At 36.1% G+C, this 25,537-nt stretch overlaps 1 protein-coding gene across 1 annotated transcript in view; it reads left to right on the plus strand.

The window, feature by feature from the left end:
* ANKRD44 (ankyrin repeat domain 44) overlaps positions 1-25,537 on the plus strand; it is a 288,404-nt gene that overhangs the window by 68,969 nt on the left and 193,898 nt on the right. The window contains exon 2 of the mRNA XM_044669066.1: positions 2,028-2,111. Within this exon, the coding sequence (XP_044525001.1) occupies positions 2,028-2,111 (84 nt within the window). The remainder of the gene's footprint in view (positions 1-2,027; positions 2,112-25,537) is intronic.

Here is a 25,537-nt window from a genome sequence, read left to right on the forward strand (position 1 = left end):
TTCCATCTTCCTCTCTTCTATTTCATTCCTACACCAGGGAGATCAGACTTTAAATCTCACCATTACCATAATTGACTTTATCTCAAAAACCAAATTCTGGAATTTCTTTCTTTGCCCAAAATTTCTTCATATTTCTCTCTCTCTCTCTCTCTCTCCCTCTCCTGCCACTTGAGGGCTTTGCCAGCTAAGCGGCTTGGTGGGCTTTGAATTTCAACTTAGGGTACTTTTTAGATAAGTGAGATTTTCTGTCCCCTTCCCACATTTCCCTTTTTTCATATACCTCCATTTTTTATTAAAATTACATTGTTGAAAACTATTGACAGACTCTTGACTTGAGAGTTGATTTGATAATGGCAACCACAATAGTAATGTAAATAAAATATAATTAATATTACATTTAATAATTTTACTTTCATTTATTACACTGCCTCGAAGGAACCTGGCACAGTGGTACAGAGAAGTAGCCTTGCTATCAGGAAGACCTCAGTTCAAGGATCACTTGTGTATGATCCTACTCAACTCACTTGATTTCTCCAAGCAACTCTAGGCTAGAAGTTGACAATCTATTTTAGGAAAGGAAATTTTGTTAAATCAACACAATCACAAATTTAGACCAAAAGAGAGCCACAGGATTGCTGTGAGATATTTGTGAGGCACTTTGCCAGACTTAAAGCCTGATATACACATCACTGTTAATAATGACATTATTGAATAAGAACAAAAGGAATTACTTAGAGAGCAAGGTCATAGATGAGAAGGAAAGGAAAGGACACTATAAGTAGAAGGGTGATTCTTATTTTTTAACCTTCCTAGTTAATGTCAGTCCTTTGACTCACTGACTTCTTTTCCATCCTTTAATCTCATGACTTTCTGCCATTCATACCCAGCATATACCCATCCTTAGATGAAGATACTTTATTTCTATTGTGCTCGTTACTTACTGGACCTCCCCAGGTGATGAAGGTTGCTGGAGAAAATCTGGAAACTTCTCATTGGGTTTCTTATACATTTATGCTAACATCTAAATTGTAGAGAATCCTTTTTATTATTTTTTTTGTTGACTTTATAACTTCCTCTAGAATGGTAGTCCTNTATATAAATAAATAATAAAATAAAATAAAATCCACTCCTACCTTGTGTCAATCTCTACCACTCTACTGAAATAGTTCTTTCCACAGTCAAAAAGCAACTTCCTTATCCTTATATTAAATGACATATTTTTTCTTTCCATATCCTCCTTAACTTGATATTATTTATCACCTCTTTCTGAGATCTGTTCCCTCCTTGGCTTATGACACTGCAACACAGACTTTTATAGCTTTTCCTTTCTTTCTGATTATCCCTTCTGTCTCTTTCTCTGGCTCCCTATTATTTTTCTACTCTTTGGAGTCCTATAAGGTTTTGCCTTTGGCCTTCTTATCTTATATACTGTCTTCCTTGGTTATTTCTCCTGGCTTCAATCATTATCCCTATTTAAGATAATTTGAAAATCTGCATTTCTACCTGAGTTTCCCACAACTACTCTCCTACTTCCTTTAGTTTGCTTTACCCAATCATACCACAGCCTCAAACACATGTCCAATACTGAATTTTTCATCTATATCTGCTGGTCCCAGCATCCTCCCATGTCATTTTTGATTTGAAACCTCAGAGTTATTTTCAGTTCTCAACTGTTCCTCAATCCCTTCATCTAATCAGATGCCAAGTACAATCTAGATGCAATGTTTTATGCTCAGCCTCTCCTCTCCATTCCTTAGTTCAGGTCCTTACTTTCTTTTTAATTAGACTATTATATAATAGACTTCTCACTGGCCTTTCTAGCTCCAGTATATCCCTACTCCAATTTATTTCTCATATTGTTAATGGAATAATATTTTTATATTCACTTATAGCTTTGTCACTCATCTATTCCATAAAACCTTTGTATTAAATATGTATTAAGATGTAGTTAAATAAAATATTTTTTCCAAATATATATTATTTTAAAAGTAGTTAAACCCTGACTTCAGTTCTTCTTGTTTTTACAGCCCCCACTGGTCCAAGCAATTTTCAGTGGTGATCCAGAAGAGATACGAATGTTGATCTATAAAACAGAAGATGTAAATGCCCTGGTAAGTGGTGTTATTTGTTGACCAAATTTTTACCTGCCCTAATTCTGAAGACTTGAAACTATTAAGAAGATAGCTACAATAAACAAAGACTTAAAAAGGAGAAAAAGTCTGGTCATCAATGATTTATGAATTTTATAGTTTCTTAGAACAAAGTTGAGTAAGTAATTTAATATAGTACATGCAGCTAATTCCCTGGATGTAACTTAATTATTTAAATCTGCAAATCTATTAAAGATAGGAGACTTCTCTCAGGCTCTTATTGTTAATTAAAAACAATGGAAAAGATTAAGGCATCTTCAATCTCTAGCATCTTTAGAAAGGCAATATATTCTGGCAGCTAGGTGGCTCAGTAGATGGAGAGCCATGCCTGGAGATGGAAGGTCCTGGGTTCAAATTTGACCTCATACACTTTCTAGCAGTGTGACCCTGGGCAAATCAATTGCTTACCTCTTATTGCTCTTCTGCCTTTGAACCAATATTGATTCTAAGACAGAATGTAAGGTTTAAAAAAAAGGATTAAATGAGATAATATGTGGAAAATGCTGTTCAAATGGCAAAGTTGTATATGAATGTTCTTATTGCAATCATTACTATAGTCATATCTACATTTCAATTTAGCTATAGATTATTTTCTCTAAAAAATTTCTTTTGGAAGCCTCTTCCTGGCTTGTATTAAAAACAAAAATAATTAGCGTTGGGTGGCTTTTTGGAGATTTTATCACAGACAAGGGCTGTGTAGGCTACTCTAGAGTTCATTTGGGAGGATGTGAAGGGAAGGCAGCCTAGCGTCCTGATAGACATCATGGCAATTGACCCAGCCTGCCTTGTGGTGATCCCAACCTTGGGCAAACACTAGAGAATATGACTTTGTCCTGCTGATGAGGGAGGAGACAAACAGAGTGGTAAGGGAGAGAACTGAAAAATCTTTCTAGTGGTGACACACTCATGGAAAAGCCACACACTGTCCTTAGGGTGGCTTTTATTTCTAGCTGGGACAATGATATACTGCTATAGACCATTAAAGTTAGATATTTTACCATTGGTAGATCTTTAGTTTAACTGCAATTCACTTTGGGATTTATATGTTTCTATCAACTCTTTCTATTATTATTATTATTATATTGTTATTCTATTAGAATTCCTAAAATGGATGTCAAATCTTTTGGACAGTTTTAATATTTTCCAGTCACTCGAGAAATAAGAGGAAAGTGTTGGGGGATACACATCATTTCTGAACTCCAAAGGGTTACAACAGTTCAAGAGTTAGTAGTTTCTTTCATGCTAGTCTCATTTTATTCATATTCCCATCTACCATGTTTCACTTTGGCTTTAGGAAAGTACTGAGAATGATGGAAGGCAAAGACTCAACCAAACAAATACTAAGTACCTTCTATGTACCAGGCACTGGGCTTAAAGCTGGGAATATGAAGAAAAATGACACTGTCCTTGCCTGTCCTTGAGGAGTTTACATTCTAATAGGGGAGATAGAATATAGAACATGTATATATATTTGGATTATACCCCAAAATAATATATTATATTTTGGGGAAGGAAGATTCTAGAAACTGAAGAAAGGCTTCATATAGAAGGTGGTACTTGAATTGACTGTTGAAGGAAACAAGGAATTCTAAGACCTAACATCTTTCAATTACAAATCCTTGATGATATCTTTTTAGGCATCACTTATAATGATTTTAAAAAAAAAAAAAGAAGCCTGACCTTCTCTCTTAGAAACAGTACTAAGTATCAGTTCTAGAGTAGAAGAGCAGTAAGGGCTAGCCAGTTGAGGTTAAGTGACCCAGGGACACATAGCTAAGTAGTGTCTGAGGCCAGAATTGAACCCAGGACTTTTTGTCTCCAGGCCTGGCTCTCTACCCACTGAGCCACCTAGCTGCCTGTATGATGAGAATTTTTGAGGGCCCTGAGATGATATTCTGGGACCTTGTTTAGTGACCAAATTTCAGATGACTTATTGCGAGGGAGTTGAAAGAACATAGGACTTTTAAACCTAGTTTAAATAGATTTGAATAAACTAAGAGATAAATTACTTCGTTACCTTTAAGTTTGAGTTTCCTCATTGGCAAAATGCTACTAATTCACTACCTCATAGAGTAATTGTGGGGGAAGCAATTCATGAACCCTGAGGTGTTATATAAATATATGCATTATTGTTATAGATCTTGTCAAATCAGTAAGCATTGATTTAGCATTTGCTATATGCCAGGCTTTAGAATTTTTTCTTATAGATGATGGTGACCAATGTTTTCATCATATTAAAGAAGGAATTGGATTAAACTGCAGCATAAAGGATTTGATTAGATGTAAAACAAAATTATGATTAGTTAAAGTTGTTAAATATTGGAATGGGTTTCTGAGGAAGGAAGAAAAATCATCTTCTCTATAATGTTTAAAAAAATAAGCAAATAAGATATGACTCATCTGCGTGGTTATGAGAGATATGTTTAGAAGACTTCCAGAGATCACTTTAAACTCTTTGATGAGCATGGTCTAGTGCAGTGATTCCAAAAGTGGGTGCTACCGCCCCCTGGTGGGTGCTGCAGCAATCCAGGAGAGCGGTGATGGCCACCGGTGCATTTATCTTTCCTATTAATAGCTATTAAAATTAAGAAAAATTAATTTCCAGGGGGCTAAGTAATATTTTTTCTGGAAAGGGGGAGGTAGGCCAAAAAAGTTTGGCAACCACTGGTTTAGTGGAAAGAATACTGGATTAAGTTTCAAGAATACAGTTTCAGTTCTATTCTATTAACTATGCTGACCTTGGGCAAATTGTTTCATCCCATTTTCCCCAACTTGAAATGAAGTAATTTGATGATCAGTAATGTCCCTTTTAGCTAGAACACTTTATGTTTGGACATTCCTATAAGCCAAAAAATATAGGTTAAAAATTGAGACTTTCCTTAACCTTTCTAAATTTTAAGGAGTTTTTTTTTGTTTTTGTTTTTGTTTTGTTTTTTTTTAAAACAACTTAAATAGAGATTTATACAGTCATAGAATCTGAGCTAGAAGGGACCTCATTGGTCATTTAGTCTAGCATATATGTGAAAAAAAGAATCCTTTCTACATTATACTTCATAAAGGGTTGTCCATGCTACATTTAGACAGCGTTCTTTGGAGGATTTCTCTTATCTTGAGCCTAGTTTTATCTCATCTACATCATTTACCCATTGCTCTTGGTTCGGGTTTTTGGGATCAAGTAGTACAAGTTGAATTCCATGTGACAGCTTTTAGAGTACTAGAAGGCAGCTGTTGTTCATTAATCAATCAATTAATAAACATTTATTAAGCCCCTACTATGTACCAGGCATTTTCTCTCCTCTAGACTAAACATCCCCAGTTCTTTTACACAAATCTCAGATGATTCATTCTTTTTTTTTTTTTTTTTTTTTTTAATAAACCCTTGTACTTCGGTGTATTGTCTCATAGGTGGAAGATTGGTAAGGGTGGGCAATGGGGGTCAAGTGACTTTTCCAGGGTCACACAGCTGGGAAGTGGCTGAGGCCGGGTTTGAACCTAGGACCTCCTGTCTCTAGGCCTGACTCTCACTCCACTGAGCTACCCAGCTGCCCCTCAGATGATTCATTCTTAAGATTCTTCACCATCCTGATTTGCCTTGCCTTTTATCATTTTCGTTCCTTAAATATGGTGCCTAGATCTGAACAAAATATTCTAGATATGGCCTGATCAAGGATCTCACCTACCTAGTCATAAACACTGATTCCTCAAGCAAATAACTTAGTACTGAGTATTGAGAAAATACTTGGGCTTGGAAATTTTTCCTTTAAAAAAAATTCCAGATTACACATTGATATAATTTTTATTCTTCATTTCCTGACATTTTGCAATCCACGTTCTTTTCCTCCCTCCCTCCCCTTCCTCTCTTCCCAAGAAGGCAGGTAATAGGATATAGGTTTTACATACAATATCATATAATACATTTTTCCATGTTCTCAGCTTACGCTAGAGAAAAAATCAGAGAAGTTTGCTTTTCAGGTTGGGAAATAAAACTGACCTGCTTTGGTGGGAGTGGGTGAAGGCTAGAAGCAATATGTGCCATCAGTATATGTTCTGCACATGAGTTTGCTTTCTTCCTTGTTAAAAGTAAAATCATCATCTTAAAGTTCATTCAGCTGATGCCATGAGCTCATTCCAGAAATGGAAATTGCCACCCTTTGACCTAGGGCAGCTTATTTACCAAATCCCTTTTCTGGGAATCAGGGAGGGCAAATTGGAATTTCTTTATCACATACAGGGAAATTAATCATTTTGTTCTTGTGGGTAAGAACTATTCTTCATCAGCAGATGCCGGGCAGTAATAGGATATATTGTCCCTTATTGGACCTTTGCCCAGGACATGGGAATGCAATTTAGAATCCGTGCCCTGTGTTATATAGAGTGATACATTAGTTCATGATGCCACTAAGTTAGCCACAGAGATGTCTTTTCAATGGACATTTTAAATGCAAAATTGAAGGCCTAATCAAGGCTCCTTCTGTCTGGTTAGCATCATTCTTTAATTATCCTTTCAGGGCAACTGAGCAGTGTGAGACACCCCATTCTTCAAGAACTGTTTTTCTTCCCTCTGTTCTGACTTAATGCCAGATGAAGATGCCAGAGAGTATTCCACTAGTTTACAAATGGGAAATCCTTGTAATTGCAATACATTAGAGATGTAAGGTTCAGAGTCTTGGGGAATTTTTCAAGGTAATAGTATTATTACTCTTTCATGTATGAGATACCCTTGGCACGAAGGGCCTGGGTTCTACTTTGGCTCAAGGCTCCTGGCATCAATTCATTGACAATTTTAGAAGGCTGGCACCAACTCCCTCTCTTATAAACACACAGACTGTAATATATCAGTGGAAGAGTTTACATATTAATAATATCAAATAGGTATAGTGCTTTTCCATTTGTAAAGTGCCTCCACAGACATACCATTATTTAAACCTCATAATATTCCTATGTGATCAGCAGGGCTGCTATTATTTCCATGTTACTGATGAAGAAATTGAAATGAGAAATGTTGTTAGAGATATCCCAGTTGGGTATAAGGACACTATTTGGAATCAGTAGAATTGACTTCCTGCCCTGCCACTTACTACTTATGTGTCTTGGCTCAAGTCACTTAACCCCTCCAGGAATCAATTTCCTCCTCTGTATGGTGAAATTAGACTTGATGACTTATGACATTTATTCCAACTCTGAATTCTATGGGCTTGCCCCAATTCATATAACTGAGAGGCAAACCAGGATTTGAACCAAAGGTACTCCCAAATCTCCCAGTCATCTAGGTTTGCAATCTCAATATTGTCTTCAACTCCTCACTGACACTTACCCTATATGTCCACTCCATTGTCAAAACTCGTAATTTCTGCCCCTTCCCAATATCTTTTCCATAGGTCCCTTTCTCTCTAATCACACAGTTACCACCAAATTAAATCAAGCCCTCTTTTCTAGACCATTATAATAGCTTCCTAATTGGCCTTTCTGCCTTAAGTCCCTTCCCTCCCTATTCAATTTTTCATTCAGCTGTTAAAGTGATTTCCCCAAACCATAGATCTCATCATATTACTCCCTTCTCAATAAATTATAGTGATTTCCTGTTATAATAATAATTAGAATTTATATAGCGTTTTGGGATTCACACATGCCATACTTTTGTCATTTTATTTGATCCTTCCAACAAACCTGTGAGATTAATGATATTTTGAATCTTCATTTTATAGATGGGGAAACTGAAGTTGAAAAAGATTGTGATATATCCATGATAACAGCCATTAAGTGTCAGAGGAAGGATTTAAACTCAGGTTTTACCTTCAAGATTAAATATAAAAATCCTATTTGGCATATACAACCATTTATAACCAGATCCCTTCTTATTTTTCCAGGCTTCTTATATTTTATTCCCACCCCCCCACTCACTCTATGATCCAGTGCCAACCTTGAAAAAATACAGAACTACCAAAGTAATTATAACCACTGGTCTTTGATAGGAGCAAGGTGATTCTAATTGAGAAAAGCCACGCAGAGCTGGTGCTCTTGGATTATAGTCTCAGTGAAGACATACAGAGTTAAAATACTGGAACTTCCCATAGCCTACAGAAAAAGGGGTGCTTAGAGAGATTTTTTTTTAATAAAAGGGAGAGCAACAGTCTAGTTATATAAGTTCACTGAAGCTTGTGACATAGGCAATAACCAGAGTTTAGGGTGAATTAAAAAGTACCTAAAGTTTGATTGTCTTTAGCTAAGTCTTGGCTAGGGTAATTAGAAAGGTACTTCCAAATTGTCTTCTCTAAACTCAGTCCTTGGGAAAGAGACAAACCTAATTCATAATTAATTCAAATTTTGTCTTTTAACTCTCTGGGAAAAGTCTGGGAAGGAATTAATCTGGATATTCCTTGAAAGACAAGGCTATCACTAGCTATGTTAGTCTACCTGCTCCCCTTCCTCACATATGACCCACCATCTTCCCAGTTTGTATCTTTGCTCTAATTATCCTCCATTCTAGAGTTCTCACTCTCCTTATTTCTGCCTTCTGGTTTCTTTCAACACTTAACTTACATTCTACCTTTGTTATAGGCTTTGCCCATCCTCCAGCTGTTGGGGCCCTCCTACTGGAATTATCTTCCATTTATATTATGTGCATATGTTTGTATATGTACACATGTATGTATATACACATGTATATTTATGAATTTTCCACTTATATTGCTATTTGCATATTGCCTCCCCATTAAAATGTGAATTCTTTGAGAGCAGAAACTATGATTTTGTCCTTTCTTATATGCCCTCCATTTAGGACAATGCATGACATATTGTAATCATTTCATGAATGATTACTGATTAACTGACCAATTGTCTTGCCCTACCAGAACTTTTCCCTTATTGAGATTTTCTCCCCTTTCACTGGAACCCACTTAAACATTTCCTGAATGATTTATGCCCTGGAGGCCTGTCAGTAATTCCCTAAATCATCTGAGAATAGGGTGGAGAGATAAAAAGTTCAAAGATCTGAACCCCTCTCTCAATCTAAGCAGATTTACCTGGCTTTGCTAGAAATATGTAGCACAGAGGAAACATGGTCTATTTTGAAAACTTTACTTTCTAAATGTATATATACATCTAGAGAATGTGTATGCTAGAATACTTCAGAGGAGCTGTGAATTCATCAGTGTAAAGGTGAAAAATAATGTTTGGACAATAATTTTGTGAAATTATGTGGTCACTAATATTTATTATATTTCAAGTCAGAAATTTATTTACAAAATAGAGAGGAAACAATAAAGTAGAGAAATGTGAAGGGGGATAGAAAAGTTATCTATCCTATCTTAGTCCAGGCAGAGTTTAATTAGCTTTCAACCAGGAAGGCTGGTGGTGAGTAACCATGTGGCCTCCTCTAAGATGGAAGCTAGTCTCTTAGGAAACTAGGAAAGGAGTCAGCCTTTCACTCACCCAACAAAGTAGTCCAGGAGTCAGAGTATAAGTTGAAGCCAAGCTCCAAGCCCACGATCCAAGCCATAGGCTCCAGCAAAGCTCCCTCAAAGACTCTCCCCAGTTAGAAGACTATCTCCAGAAGACAATCTCTTCAGATTATCTTCTCAAAGACCATCCCCTCTGAGGGAGTTCAGGCTTGCTTTTATGGTGACTTCTTGTCTCCTCCCCTCTTCACAGGGGCCAATCACAGTTTCTAAATTGTCTAGCACTACCCAGGGGGCAGTTTCTGTGGGATCAACTTCTCACCTTCTGAAGGTCAATTTCTCATCAAAAAGGTTCACAGTTTCCTGAATGAACAGTTTCTGAGGGTGTGAACTCTTGTGTGAACTCTTAAAAGAATTCACAAGTTTTTGACTGAGTTAAAAAAAAAGGTGGAGCTCTCCAAGTATCTTGCTGGCTTCTCATCTAGCACTAAGTAGGGTGTTCAATCTTTTATTGATTCAATTTAAAAGGTAGACAAAGGAGTTAATCCTATCTTCAGTCTAGTGAGGCACTAAATAGCCTTACTTAAGTTAATGTTAACCAAAGTGTGGATTCCAACTAAGCAAAGAGAATAAAGGATTCCCTTTTCACATCAGTATAGGTACAATTTTGTCTCCTACAGATGTGGATCTTCTCTCAAGGTCCTCTCGTTCACTAAAAACTGGAAAAAAGAAAGAAATATCTTAAGTCTCAATAATTTTTCCATAGGGAAAATAATATTGAGAATTGGAACATTCTTCACATTGAGGGATATACTTCTACACAACCACCTGATTGTATATTTAGAAACTATCAGTTTTTAGGTAAAGTGAGGTAATATACATAAAATGCTCTGAATCTAAAAATTCTCTTTAAAAGTTAGCTATAATTATTATTTCATTGATGCAAATCACCATTCTTCATGGCTTAGTGGATTGTTTCATGAGTTGATATAACTAACTCCCCTCCTTCCATTCTCTCTTGCAAAAACAAAAAAACTTCAGTAAACAAAGAAACAAAAAAACCACCCCAAAACATAAAGCTCATCAATTGGTGATGAGTCTGCAAAATTAGTTAAGCTGGTTCTCTAATAAGATATATACAATCTGTCTGGAGAGTAATACTTTATACCAGTGATGGGCAACCTTTTGAGCTTGGTGTATCAAAATTCTCCAAAAAACTGAGTATAACTCGGGTGGTGTGTCACTTTGAGAAAAACCCCATAATTTCACAATATTTATAGTTTAAGTAACAAAATTGTATAATCGTAATATATAACTATTTAATAAACCAAAATAGGTAAATTAATATAGGTAGAATTGTCATCTATAGTGCACAGAGTGTCTATACTACACTCCAGCAAATGTTTCATCCTTGGCATGTAGCCCTATACTTCTCTGTATGCAGCCACATGTGGCCAAGTATATTTGAAAATGGCTATGCACGTCAGTGCTGACACGTGTATCATAGGTTTGCCATCATCACTTTATACATTTCCGACTTTTTATGAGTTAGTGGAGCTTGTGTTTCCCAGTGTATTCTTCTCAGAAACTCACGGCCATTTCTATATCACAGTGAAGCATCACTGTAGGATTTCAATAGAAGATCCCTTCCTCCCTCCATTTCCTCCCTCTCTGTCTTTCTGTCTGTCTCTATTCTCTGTCTCCTCTCTCTCTGTCTCTGTCTCTCTCCCTCCCTCCCTCCCTTCCTCCCCTTCCTCCTTACTCTCTGTCCCATATCTCTCTCCGTACATGTGTGTATATACACACATATATAAATACACAGTATACATATGTACATTCATGTGTGTGTATGTTCTGTGGTCTTCCTTTTTTGAGGCTCTCTATATGATTGAGATCAAATTCTAGATTTTTTTTAAACCTTTACTTTCCCTCTTAGAATCAATATTAATTCTAAGACAGAAGAGTGGTAAGGGCAAAGCAATGTGGGTTAAGTGACTTTCCCAGAGCCACATAGCTAGGAAGTGTCTGAGGCCATTTAGAGAATTTTAATGTTAATTTACTTACCCTGACTTCTTCTGTCCTCAGCTGTTCTGAAAATTGAAGACTACTGAAGTTAACTCAAGCCCAGGTTTCCAGTTGTTCATAATATTTCAACAAAACCCAGCAAAGTTTAATCAGGACAGAAATAAATGTTAAAATAGTGAACATAGAATTGGCTACATTTACAGATTAATATTATATCTTTCTCCTTCACCGTGCCCCCTGCCCTGTCCTCCACCTCAAAGTGATTTGAAATTCAAAACTCAAAACCCCATAGATGAAAAAGTGGGCCTGATCTCTGACTGTATCCATCTGAATTCTCCCAGATGCTCCAAGGACTGAAGATTTTGGTGCTGTGCAGTCTGTATCTGGGATTACCTTCTTTCACTGTTAATTTCTGACATCTGTAAACTATTGCTCTCTGAATTAACTCCAGGTTGCACTGTTTCCGTGCTGGTTTCTGGCTCATGTCTCTGTTCTTTATGGTCAATATTACTCAATTAGATGGCTGATGGGAGGACAAGGGGCAGAACCTTCCTATCCATCCATTTCATTGAGCTAGAGCAGAGGACCTGAACAAAACCTGAGTTTTGGTGGGAAATCTTATTCATCCTCTCCCACACATGTGCAGCCTCTGCCTATATAGGAAGCCTTTCCCTCCCTTTGGGACAAAAAGGAAGGAGGAGCCGTACACAGTACAGTCCATTAAGGAGCTGCTTTAGATGTAGGAACATGCTTAGTAGACTAAGTGTGTTAAAACCTATGTAAAGGAAAAGCAACAAAAATAACTATATAGGACAAAAACAACTATGTACTATCCACATTGAAATCCTAGAGAGATTCTTGCCTCATCCTAAGGCAGGGGTTCTTCATTTGAGGTCTGTGAACTTAAAAAATCTTTCATGATAATTAGTTTCCTTTGTAATCTTTTTTTTTTTTTTTTACATTTAAAAACATTATTCTGAAAAAGAGACCAGAAGCTTCAAGAGAGTGTTAAAAGGGGTCCATGACACAAGAAAGGTTAAGAATTTCAGTCCTAAAGGAAGATTAGCACTTTTCATCCTTTAGATTGCTAGTTGTTACAGTGAATGGAGTGCCTGACTTGGAGTCAAGAAGGTCTGAAATTAAATCCTATGACAAACCCTAGCTGTGTGACTCTAGGAAAGTCATCTACCTCTGTAAGCCTCAGTTTCTTTATCTGTAAAATTGAATCGATAGTAATCATGCCTACCTCATAATAGAGTTATTGTGAGAATCAAATGAGATAATGCCTTGCAAACCTTAAAACTATTTATGGATGTTAAATAGTTAGTTTGGGGGCCATTATTTTCATAGAAGTTGGAGAGTCAGGATGTAATAGCAAAGGGCTACTTTTTTATGTTTGATGAGAAGGAACCTTTTCTTCTGTCAATATGTCATCCTTGGTCAGTGAGGATGAGTGTGAATGGAAAAAAGTGGGGTCGTAAGATTGTAATATTCTAGTATTACAAAAATATTTATAATTAGTGTATGAGCTGAACTTAATAAGTAAAATGATGGCGTGGAGACAAAAAAAAAACTCAGATGAGATTAAGAAGAGGGATTAATCAATATCTCCTAAGTGCATGTTGGCATTTTTGGTAAAATGGTTATAACCAATAAAATCCAATAAAATGAGTATAAGAAAGAAATTCCACACAAAATATATTATAGAAATCATCAAATATCTGAAGAGTATTTATACCAAGATTTATCCAATGACCATATCAACATACCTATTAAAAACTCTCTGCAGTGGTGAAGACAGACCTAAATAATTGGAGAAATGTTAATTGCTCATGAGTAGGTCAAGCCAATATTAAAAATGGCAATACTACCTAAATTAATTTAATTTTCAGTGTTATGCCTAACTTCCTGAAGAATGTTTTGACATAGAAAAAATAATTCAACTTATGGAGAAACAAAAAATCAATAATCTGAAGGGTGATTATGATAAAAGTGGAAAAGAAGATCTAGAAGTATTAGATCTCAAAATTTACTACAAAATGTTATCATCAAAATAATTTGTTACTGGTAAAAAAAAAGAGTATAGTGTTTGATATCCTCAAAGACCTCTATTTCTGGCGAAGTACTCACTATTTGATAAAAACTCCTGGGAAATCAAAACAACAGCCTTACAGAAGGTTTAGACAAATACCAAAATAAGCTCCAAATAGGCATAGATCTAGATATAACAGGTTACATCATCAACAAATTGAAGGAGGAAGGAAGAAATTACCTTTTGGTTATATGAATAGGGGAAGAGTTTGTGATTCTTGATCAAAATGAGAATGAAAGGAGATAAAATGGACAATTTTGATTCTATAATATTAAAAATGTTTTGCAAAGAAAATTTAATATAGTACAATTAGAAGGAAGACAGATGAATGGGGAAAAATCTTTGCAATAAGTTTCTCTGATAAGTATGTCATGTCCATAATATATAAAGAACTGATTCAAATTTATTAGATTAAGAACTATTCCCTAAGAGACAAATGGTCAAAGAATATGAACATGAAGTTTTCAAAGGAAAAATCCATTTTACCAACAATCCTGTTACTAATAATTAAAGAAATGCTACTGTAAGCAGTTTTGACATTCCCCCCACATTCCCCCACCCCCCGCCCTATAACTTTCAGACTGGCAAGGATGACAAAAGGGGAAAATGACAAATGCTGGAGGGACTGTGGGAAAACAAGTATACTGATGCACCATTGGAGTTGTGAATTGGTTCTGCCATTTTGGAAAGCAATTTAGAAATATGTCCAGAAAGTTACCGAATTGTACATTTTACTCATCTACACCACTACCAGGCTTATACTCTAAAAAAAAAAAAAAGAAAAAGAAAAAAAAAGAAAAGAAAATACAAAGAATCTTTGTGTATAATATCTGTAGCAGTTTTTTTTATGGTAGTCCAGAAATGGAAACGGTGTATATCTTCATCATGCTAAGTGGCTAAGTATTTTGTGGTGTATGTAATAGAATATGACTGTGCCATAAGAAATGATAAAACAGAAGATTTCAGAGGAAACTAGGAAAACTTTTATGAACTGATGCAGAGTAAAATTAGCAGAAGTAGGAAAGGATTTTATGCAATGATAATATTACAGAGAAAAACAACTTTGCAAGACTGAAATTCTGATCAATGTGATGATAAACTACAAGTTCAAAGATATTAATATCCAACAAACCACTAAACTCCTGAGAGTCAGGTGACAAATTTAAAATGCAGCGCCATTTAATTTCAGATGACTAATGTGGGAATTAGTTTTGCTGGACTATGTAGACAGTGTGTTTTGAGGGATTTAGGAGGAAAGAAATTTTTTTAAACTTATTACTTGAAAAATAAAAATAATTTTAAAAGTTAGTTCTGTTGGCACCGGTTTATACCTTGCCTCAGTTACTAAATATTTTTTAAACCCGTACCTTCTGTCTTGGAATCAATACTCTATATTGGTTCCAAGGCAGGAGAGTGGTAAGGGCTAGGCAATGGGGGTCAAGTGTCTTGCCCAGGGTCACACAGCTAGGAAGTGTCTGAGGCCATATTTGAACCTAGCACCTCCCATCTCTAGGCCTGATTCTCAATCCACTGAGCTACCCAGCTGCCCTCTCAGTTATTAAATTTTAAGAGAATGCTACCATTGTGACAACCAGAGGGTTTTCTAACTACTATTTTTTATAGAACTGTTGTTAACATCTTGGGAAAAAATGATTTTTTCTTGGAGGAAAATTCACAGGGCTTAAATTGTGTATGTTATTTAATGAGTGGGAAAAGCCTCTGGAGTAACTTGTTCATCAGGGAGATTGCAAAGCTGATTATAATTATTAATCACCATGACAACTTTCTACCCAGGAGGAAGACTTTGATTTTTTTTTAAACAACAAAAATCCTTCACAATTAACTGGTTTTCTAGTTTTTCATTTCTAAAAATTTTCTAAGTCCAAAGTATTATCATTGTTTTCCTCTATCACACTCACCTGCTTGCTAATATGAAGACATATTTGTTCAAAACTTAAGGATTTCAGAACAGGATTGCCATTCAAGAGAGAAGTAGAGTTTATGCTGTCCCTGCATAACCCACCTTAGTATTTCCATATATTAGCACATAATATGGCTTAGGTTCACACTAAAAGTAGGAACATTTTTCCTGTGATACTCCAAAAGGTATGTATATCCTGGCTGAAGCCACTCTGGCTCATCTTGACCTCTAAACCTTAGACAGTGACCCTGGCTACTGTTCCATCTGTTTAGTTTAATGCTACTTTGAATATATGTGTATAGAACACAGTTGAGGATTTCCTCCCCTCACTTTCAACATGAAACAAATTGGTACAGAGATCAGTGTTACTTAGTCCCAAATAGCCTTTTTCCCCAGAGAACACAGACCTAGGGTTTGGGGTTCATTCCTATGAGAGTCTCCCTACTCCACTCTTCAGTAAAGCATCATCATTTCTTGTCCCTTTCTGATCATCATGCCTGGAAGGAATCTTGGCATCATTTTATAAAGATTTTTTAAATTACATATATAAACAATTTAGAAAATTTTTAAAAGAAAATTTCAGTTCCAAATTCTCTCCTTCCTTTCTTCTCCGCCCCCCTCACTGAGAGAGCAAGAAATTTGATTAAAGCTATACATGTTTAGTTATACAAAACATATTCCTAGATTAGTCATGTTGTGAAAGAAAACAGGCAAAAATACACAGGAAAAATAATGAAAGTTAAAAAAAATTTGCTTCAATCTGTATTCAGACTCTCATCAGTTCTTTATCTGGAGATGGATAGCATTTTTCATCATAAATCTTTTGGAATTATCTTGGATTATTGTATTGATGAAAATACCTAAGTCATTCACGGTTGATCATCTGACAGTATTGCTATTCCTGTTTACAATGATCTGGTTCTGCTGCTTACTTCAGTTCATATCAGTTTGTGTAAGTTTTTCTAGGTTTTTCTGAAAGTATCTTATTTATCATTTCTTATATCGCAATAATACTCCATCATGATTTTGTTACTTATTACCCAGTTGATGGAGATTTCACCAATTTCAAATTCTTTGCCATCAAAGAAAGAGGGGCTATAAATATTTTTTGTACAAATAGGCCATTTTTCCTTTTTTAAAAAATCTCTTGGGGATACAGACCTACTTGTAGTATTTCAGGATCAAAGGATATGCACTTATCCTTTGGGTATAATTCAAAATTGCTCTTGAACAACTCCACCAACGGTGCTTTAGTTTCTCTAGTTTCCCACATCCCACCCAACATTTATCCTTTTCCTTTTTCCTTTTTCTGCTATATTAGCTAATCTGATAGGTGAAAGATGGTACCTTAGATTTGTTTTTACTTGGCATAACTTTTTCTTTCTTTTTTTAAAAAAACTCTTACCTTCCATTTTTAGAGTCAGTACTCTATAGTGGTTTCAAGGCAGAAGAGCAGTAAGGGCTAGGTAATGGGAGTTAAGTGACTTGCCCAGGGTCACACAGCTAGTAAGAGTCTAAATCCAGATTTGAACCCAGGACCTCCCATTTCTCAGCTTGACTCTCAATCTACTGAGCCAATGGGCTGCCTCAACTTGGTGTCATTTTTTACTTTTTATTGTCCTTCACAAAAAAACTCTCAGTTTTATCTCAACTACCTCACATATGTGCCTTTTTCTCTACTCACGTGACCACCATGTTGGTTCAGGCCTTCATCACTTCCTTTTTGGTCTATTACAGTTGCCTCCTAAGTGATGATCTCTCTGACTCAAGACTCTCACCTTTGTGATCCATCCTCCTTATTACTGTCAAAAACATTTTCCTGAAACCCAGATCTGAACATACTACTCCCCTGTTCAATAAATTTCAATGGTTCTCTGCTACCTCAATGGCCAAATTAGAACTTTTATTTGTAGCACTTTGCAACCTGGCTCCAACTTACCTTTTCACATTTGTTCTTTTCCTGTTTACACTCTTTTCAGTCAAGCCAAGTTGGCCTTCCTGTTCTTCAACACATATTACTTTCTATCTTGTTTAATATGTCGTTTATATGAACTATATGCACATGACGTCTCCCTTATTAGCAGATAAGATCCTTGAAGTCAGGAACTGTTTCATTTTTGCCTTGGTACCCCCAGTGTATAGGTCAGTGCTAGTAAGTGTTTACTAAAATCTAGATGGATAAACTGATCTTTACCTTTTTACATACTGTTCTCCATACTTAGAATTTCTCCACCTGAATCCCATCCATTCCACGAAATATTTTTTGACATCCTCCTCCCAATTGTTCCTCTCTCCAAAATTGCCTTAAATTAAAAAAAAATCTATGTATGCCTATTGGGGAGCAAAACTTTAGAGAGAAAATTGACAAGAGTCACACAAGATAGACAGGCATGGATGGGTTATAATTTCATTGTTGTGAACTCTAGAATCTATGAGATCTAATCCCAATTCTCTCAATTTTCACAAAGGTTAAATGACTTGCTTAGGAGCATATAAGTAGTCATTGGAAGAGAACTCAGACTAGAACCCAGGACTCTAACTTTCCAGTTCAGTGTTCTTTCTATTGTCACAATGTTACGTCTAGAAGAATTATTTAAAATAATATTCTTTTGAGGGCATGTAGATAGAGAGCCAGGTCTGGAGATGGGAGGCCCTGGGTTCAAATCTGGATTCATCTCTTCTTAGCTGTGGGACCCTGGGCAAGCCACTTAACCCCAGTGGCTTAGCACTTACCACTCTTCTGCCTTGGAACTGATACTTAATATTGATTCTAAGACAGAAGGTAAAGGTTTAAAAAATGATAATATTGTTTTGGAAAGTACATTTAATTTTGCACACTTGCATATGTTACTTTTAAGTGAAAGATAAACTGATATGATATTCGTTAGGTATGGTTCTCAGACCCACACTTTTATTATCCTGCCAAAGAACTGTGAGTTTGTTTATGATGCTTTGATAAATATCTCTCCATACTGTAAAGAGGATTAATTTCATTGCAACATTAATTGTTCCAAATTAGAAAACACTTTAGGCCTCTTTTTAGGAGGGAAAATACAGACAAGAAATCTTGCCAATTTAATCTGGCTCATTTTTTAGGACTTGTCTTCAGAGAAGGGTTCAGATACCCACAAGGTCCTGCCACTTTGATACAATGGGATGGTTTGGCTTCAGGCATGAGTAAAAGTTCAGTGCTTGCAGGACCTATTTAAATACTCTCCTCATGTGAACTCTTCAGATGTTTCACTTAGGAAGGTTCATTAAAGAAAAAAACCCACTAAGTTCTAGTTATGAAGGATTCAGTATTTTTTGTTGGTAGGGAAGTAACTAAGAAGACATTATGTAAGATTTTCTAACCATCCCCCATAGTTTCTAAGTGGTGACTCGGCGACCTTGCTAAATACTGAGTTTCTCTAAAAAGGGTCTAATTTTGGCCTCGAGGATCACAGTAATACTCTTGTAGAAATGTTGTTTGGGCCCTGAATACTAGAAACATATTTCTAGATATTTTAAACTTACTTCTATCAAAAAATTCCTGGTAGTTCCTAGTACACCTTCAGATTAATGTCTGGATGTTTTCCTAAGGACTTCCCAAGAGGATTCCCCAAATTAAAACATGAATGGTTTCTTTGAACTCCAAATGTATGCTATTTAAAACCATATTTTCTTTGTTCTGGTCCTTTAGGCATATCCCAAGATTTCATAAATGACCACTGATACAAATTATAATGTTTCCCTCCAAGCCTTCTCCTCCTGTGGGATTCTTCTTCATATTTAATGATAAATTTTCTAGAGAGGATCTACTCAATGACCTAAAGGTTTTATTCTCTTATTCTCTGAGATTATCATTGTATCACTCACTCTAGACATCATTTGTCTCTCATTTTGCTCAGTGGCAAGTCTCTCTCTTTTTCTAGTTATCAGTATTCTTGATAATTTCCTTCCCACCACTTTCTCATGTAATTCACCACTGGTGACATGATACAGCCTGCACATGTAGAGAATGGCTATTTCAAAATACTGCACAAGAGTTATGTGCCTTGAATGTGCTCCTCTTTCCACAGCTGTTGGAATTAGTTCCCTTCAAGGCTCAACTCAAGTCCTTTCTCTTACTTTAGATCTTTCCTGATTCTCTCCCCCATCTCCTTTTATCACTTTCCCAGAGTTTCATAAACCAATTAATTAATAAGCTTTATTTGGATATATGTCAGACTTAGAGTGGGCAACTGGGTCACTCAATAGATAGGGTGTCAGCTACACCAAGATAAACACAGAATGGACGAATGACTTGAGTACAAAGAAAGAAACTATAAGCAAATTAGATGAATACAGAATAGTATATTTGTCAGATCTTTGGGAAAGGAAAGATTTTAAGACCAAGCAAGAGTTAGAAAAAATTACAAAATGTACAATAAATAATTTTGATTATATTAAATTAAAAAGTTTCTGTACAAACAAAATCAATGCAACCAAAATTAGAAGGGAAGCAACAACAAATTGGGAAAAAAATCTTTATAACAAAAACCTCTGACAAAGGTCTAATTACTCAAATTTACAAGGAGCTAAATCAATTGTACAAAAAAAAATCAAACCATTCCCCAATTGATAAATGAGCAAGAGACATGAATACTCAATTTTCCGATAAAGAAATCAAAACTATCAATAAGTACATTTGAAAAAGTGCTCTAAATCTCTAATAGAGGAATGCAAATCAAAACAACTCTGAAGTACCACCTCACACCTAGCAGATTGGCTAAAATGACAGCAAAGGAAAATAATAAATGTTGGAGGGGATGTGGCAAAATTGGGACATTAATGCATTGCTGGTGGAGTTGTGAATTGATCCAACCATTCTGGATGACAATTTGGAACTATGCCCAAAGAGCGCTAAAAGACTGCCTACCTTTTGATCCAGCCATATCACTGCTGGGTTTATGGGTTTATACCCCAAAGAGATCATAGGGAAAAAGACTTGTACAAAAATATTTATAGCTGTGCTCTTTGTTGTGGCAAAAAACTGGAAAATGAAGGTATGCCCTTCAATTGGGGGAGTGGCTGAACAAATTGTGGTCTGTTGGTGATGGAATACCATTGTGTTCAAAGGAATAATGAACTGGAGGAATTCCATGTGAACTGAAATGACCTCCAGGAATTGATGCAGAGTGAAAGGAGCAGAACCAGGAAAACATTATATACAGAGACAGATACACTGTGGTAAAATTGAATGTAAGGGATTTCTCTACTAGCAACAATGCAATGATCCAGGACAACTATGAGGGACCTATGAGAAAGAACGCTATCCACATTCAGAGGAAGGACTGTGGGAGTAGAAACACAGAAGAAAAAAATTGCCTGATCACATGGGAGGATGGGGATTAATGACACATATAAAACCCAGTAGAATCGTGCATCGGCTATGGAAGGGGGTGGGAGGAGGAGAGGGATAGAACATGAATCCTATAACCATGGGAAAATGTTTTAGATTAATTAATTAAATAAAATTTTTAAAATAAAAAATAAGTCTCTTGCAACAGAAAAAAAAAAATAGGGTGCCAGGCCTGAAGTCAGGAAGACTCATCTTCCTGAATTTAAATTTGAGTAGAGACACCTACTAGCTGTGTGATCCTGGTTTGTATCAGTTTCTTATCTTTGAAATGAGCTAGAGAAGGAAATGGCAGATCACTCCAGTATCTTTGCCAAGAAAATCCAAAATGGCATTATGAAGAGTTGGACACAACTGAAAAATGACTGACTGATTTTCAGTGTTTAACCCGATGCCTTATATACAGTAGGTACTCAATAAAATTTTATTGAATTGAGGGTTTTTTGCCCTTAAGGATATTTGTAATATTAATTCTTCTGAGATCATGGGGTTTGAAGGTTTGGAGCTATACCACTCTATATAATTACTCATGTTAAAGAGAGTCTTTCATGGTACTTAACAGCTTGCGATACTTTGAAAGTACTATACTTTGCCAAAATCCAATTCAACCATATTTGTTCCTAATCAATTTTGAGCCTAGGTTATTGGTCATTTGTAATATCTGCTTAATTGTTTCTGTTTTATTGTTGAACAAATTATAGTTCCCTTACCTTGGGACTAAAAGGCAGAACATGTCCCTGGGAAGAGTGCTAGATGGGATGGACTGAGGGGACAGCTAGGAGGCTCAGTGGATAGAATGCCAGGTCTGGAGTTAGAAGGACTGGGGTTCAAATCTGACCTTAGACATTTCCTAACTCTGTGACCTTGGGCAAGTTTTTAACCCTGTTTGCCTAACCCTTGCTGCTTCTTATAATTCATGTAGTTGTTAAGATAGAAAGTAAGGTTTAAAAAAGAAAAAGAGTGCTAGGTTTGGTATTTGAGTGCCTTGATTCAAATTTAGGTTTTGCCACATATAGATATGTGACTTGGAGAAGTCACTTAGCCTAAAATTTTCCCTAATTTTTAAAATGAAAGGATTGAACAAAATTGTCCTGGTGACATAATGCAGCCTGCTCATGTGGAGAATGACTATTTTAAGAGCTTTTAACTCGAGATCTTCTTATCTCCCTTATGTGTTTATATAAAAAGCCAAACACTTTCCTATCTAACCTAGAGTAGTATTATTGTAGTAGCTTCTTTTTGAGGGAGCCTTGTTTTCTTGGTGGCCTAAATCTATCACAAAAGTTTGCGTAGTAGGCACAGGATTGTGGCATAGAGACCAATAATTTGAAAGCAAACAATTATTTTGGGAACTGAGTGTGCCCATCATTGACTTTGTCTATCAATGCCTATTTTCCATCATTGCCTGTTATATTGGAGAGCACTTGTACTCTTGTACTGGAGACCTCAGATTATAATATAAAGAGACTTGCTTACTTTTCTATAAGCAGATGTTTTCTGTGTTCAACTGAGCCTGTAAAATCTCATTAAGCTAATCATCAGCCTTGATGAAGCAAACACTGAAGTATTTGACTTGAAAATTTTAATTTCCTATATCTAATCTGGGTCAGCTGGCACAGGACAACTTCTTCAGTCACCATGATTTGCCTTTATATCCTCAGTATTCCTTTGAAAAATACTTCTTTTCTAGTTGATTTGTCTCTCTTGGCTTCATTTTCTTCATCTGAAAAAATGAAGAATTTGGACAAAATAAAGTACAAGTTCCTTTCTAATTCCAAATCTATGATCTTATATTCTGTGGGCCTCAAAGTATCTGCTGAGTTCTTTCCCTCTTGCCTTCCTTGGTTCAGATCTTTAACCAAATTCCTTACGCCTATAAGTTAATTATGAGTTGCAGCTATGTTTAAATAGAGGGAGTTTCTAGACAGGGAATTTCTGCATATGGATAAAATAATACCCTATTTATTTTTATTATTTGTAGGACTCAGCCTTCTTTTTCCCTCTTCATTCGTCTCAGGGAGAAAGTCCATAGCTTAGATAAGAGCCAAATGACCCAAAACTTATCATCTTTCCTTAATTTTTTTAGATTCCTAAACAAATGTCCATCAGATGACCTCCGCTCCATAACTAGAGAACCCCACTTTTATTGATTCCCTTTTAGAAAAAGAGATAAAGCTAAACTGTATTTCTCTTCTACCTTTCTGGGTTTGTCTCCAACAGCATTCCAGGCTTTAGCAAAGATAAAGTAGATTGATTTTTATAGCTATTTAAAATGTAAATTCATAATTATTATTTCAGTATTGCATGTTTGCTTTCTACAAAGATAAAAAGAGATAAGGTTAAGCAAAATTGCTATTTCTCTCAGGAGCTCAGATATGGATATGGTAAGTATCGCTGTAGGCAAAGAATGTTAGAATTAAGTTAGAATCATTTATTTAAAAGAAAAAACATTTTGGATACAGTTATTCAATTCAACAAACATTTACTAAGCCTGCACTACATACAAAGCATTATGATAGATACTATGAATACAAAGATTTTTCAAAATAGCACAGTCCAGTCTTGAGGAATTTCCATTGTAAATGGAAACATTAACCCTAAACAGGTACGTTTCAAAAAAGATATCTAAGCTTTGAGAAAACATGAAGAAGGACTGAGTACTTTCAGCTGGGCATAGGCATTTGGTCTAGAACTAACGAATTCATGTAGAGGTGCCACCTGAGCTGGTTCAGAAAGGCAGATATGAAGTAAGAGTGTATCCTAGGAAATGGAGCAGCTTACATAAACACACTGAACCAGGAAACAGCCAAGGTGTACTATCTGAACTTTGTGTCATTTTTGTTCATGAAACCTTTCCATGTCTTCCATTTGTGATTTTCTTTCTGCCCAATTAAATTGTTACCTCCTCAAGTCCATATGTAGCAAGTTTGCCCCTGCTCACTCTCTGTCATGTTAGCTATATCTTTCCTTTGGTGCCCACAGGGGTACCCTAAAAGGTTTGGGGGTGTTTCTTCTTTGCTTTTGGCTTAAGCCCCTACCAGTTGGGTTCTCTTACTGGTAGGTGCTAATGCTTACACCTTAGTTCCGTTTAATCACTCAACTTCAATTAATTTTTTAAAAAGGATACATACTTTCAAGATATAGCAAGAACAGACATATAAGCATTCCTTCCAATGCCTTTGGGCACCTTGGTGTCTGGGGAGAGTGGAATCATTCTTAAGTTAAATTCCTTCCCAGCATGGAGCCTACCAAATTCATGTGTAAATCACTTCTAAATGAGCCCTTGTCTTAGCTACTGCTGGCTTAGTTCCCAAAGGTATTCCTTGTCACATCTCTTGGGTCATTGATGCTGAGCTGGCTGCAAAACCTGAACACTGGTATGCTGGGATGCCACTCTCCCATCACTTAAAGTCAAAGAACAGGGGACAAAGTAGGCAAAGAGCCCAGACCTCTATTCACAGGGTGATATGGCCTTGGAGAGGTCTTTCCCTGTTTGGCATTGTCTTTCTCTGGACACTGACTAAAGAATGAAAGAGATATCCAACTAGCAACCTAACAGAATGTCCATGTTTCTGGTTGTTAATAAATTTTTGTGAAGGTATCCTCAGTTCTGGCTAAAAAGCTAATCTCAATATCTCAGTCTTCTCCTGTTCCTGGGTTTAAGGGACCAGAACTAGTTACAGAATGTCTAGGCATGCTCAAGGCACATCCATTACACATCATCCCAATTCTCCAAGAAACAGGCTTCCTAGCCTCTTCCATGAGGTAAGATATCATCTCAGAGGCTTTCTGCATGTGTACCAGTCCCTGTTGCATAAGAACTAAATTAAGTACATTCGATTCACTAGACTAGGCATTTTGAGTGATTCCAAGAAAGCACTCCTTAGATGTTTGCTAATCCCAGGGTCTTTACAGGGTAGAAGATGGGAACAGGGATGAGGCAGGAGAATCATTCCTATTACTGATATGATCTGTTTTCCAAGAAAGATAAGAAATATGACAAAGATTTTTTGCTTTTTTGGCTGCCATCTATACAAAATAACTCAATAAAGGTTGTAGGAAGGTTGCTTGCTGGTTGTGACTCCCCTCTCCTTTTGCTTTCTATAATTATAACAATCAAAGTGGAGGGGGGATAGTGGAAATTATTTGGTCAAAACCTAACTATCTCTACAATATTACTAATTAATGTTTGCTATTAATTATACCTGGTTGACTTCTAGCAATATAGAGTTCTCAGTTGTCAGAACCAGAGTTTATGTTCCATTTAAGAAAGAAAAGTTAAGTTTTTATTGACTAGATATTTCATATTTATACTTTTAAGTATTATATTTTTCCTTAGTTATGATGTTTCATTGATTTAATCCCATGGGAAAGAAATCTAATGTTATCTTTCATTTCTCTCTAGCTTGAGAAGACATTTTGTTAAGTGTAATGAGAGGTCTTTATCTTATTATGTTCATTTCAACCTATAAATTAAAAATAACCTTTTTTAGTAATGGGTTTCTTAGTGTCTCAGTATCTGAATTTCAACCATGCTTCAAAACCGTAGCTACAGTGGAATTTGCATTTTAG

The sequence above is a fragment of the Gracilinanus agilis genome, chromosome 3, assembly GCF_016433145.1.
Source record: "Gracilinanus agilis isolate LMUSP501 chromosome 3, AgileGrace, whole genome shotgun sequence".
In the NCBI taxonomy this organism is placed as follows: Eukaryota; Metazoa; Chordata; class Mammalia; order Didelphimorphia; family Didelphidae; genus Gracilinanus; species Gracilinanus agilis.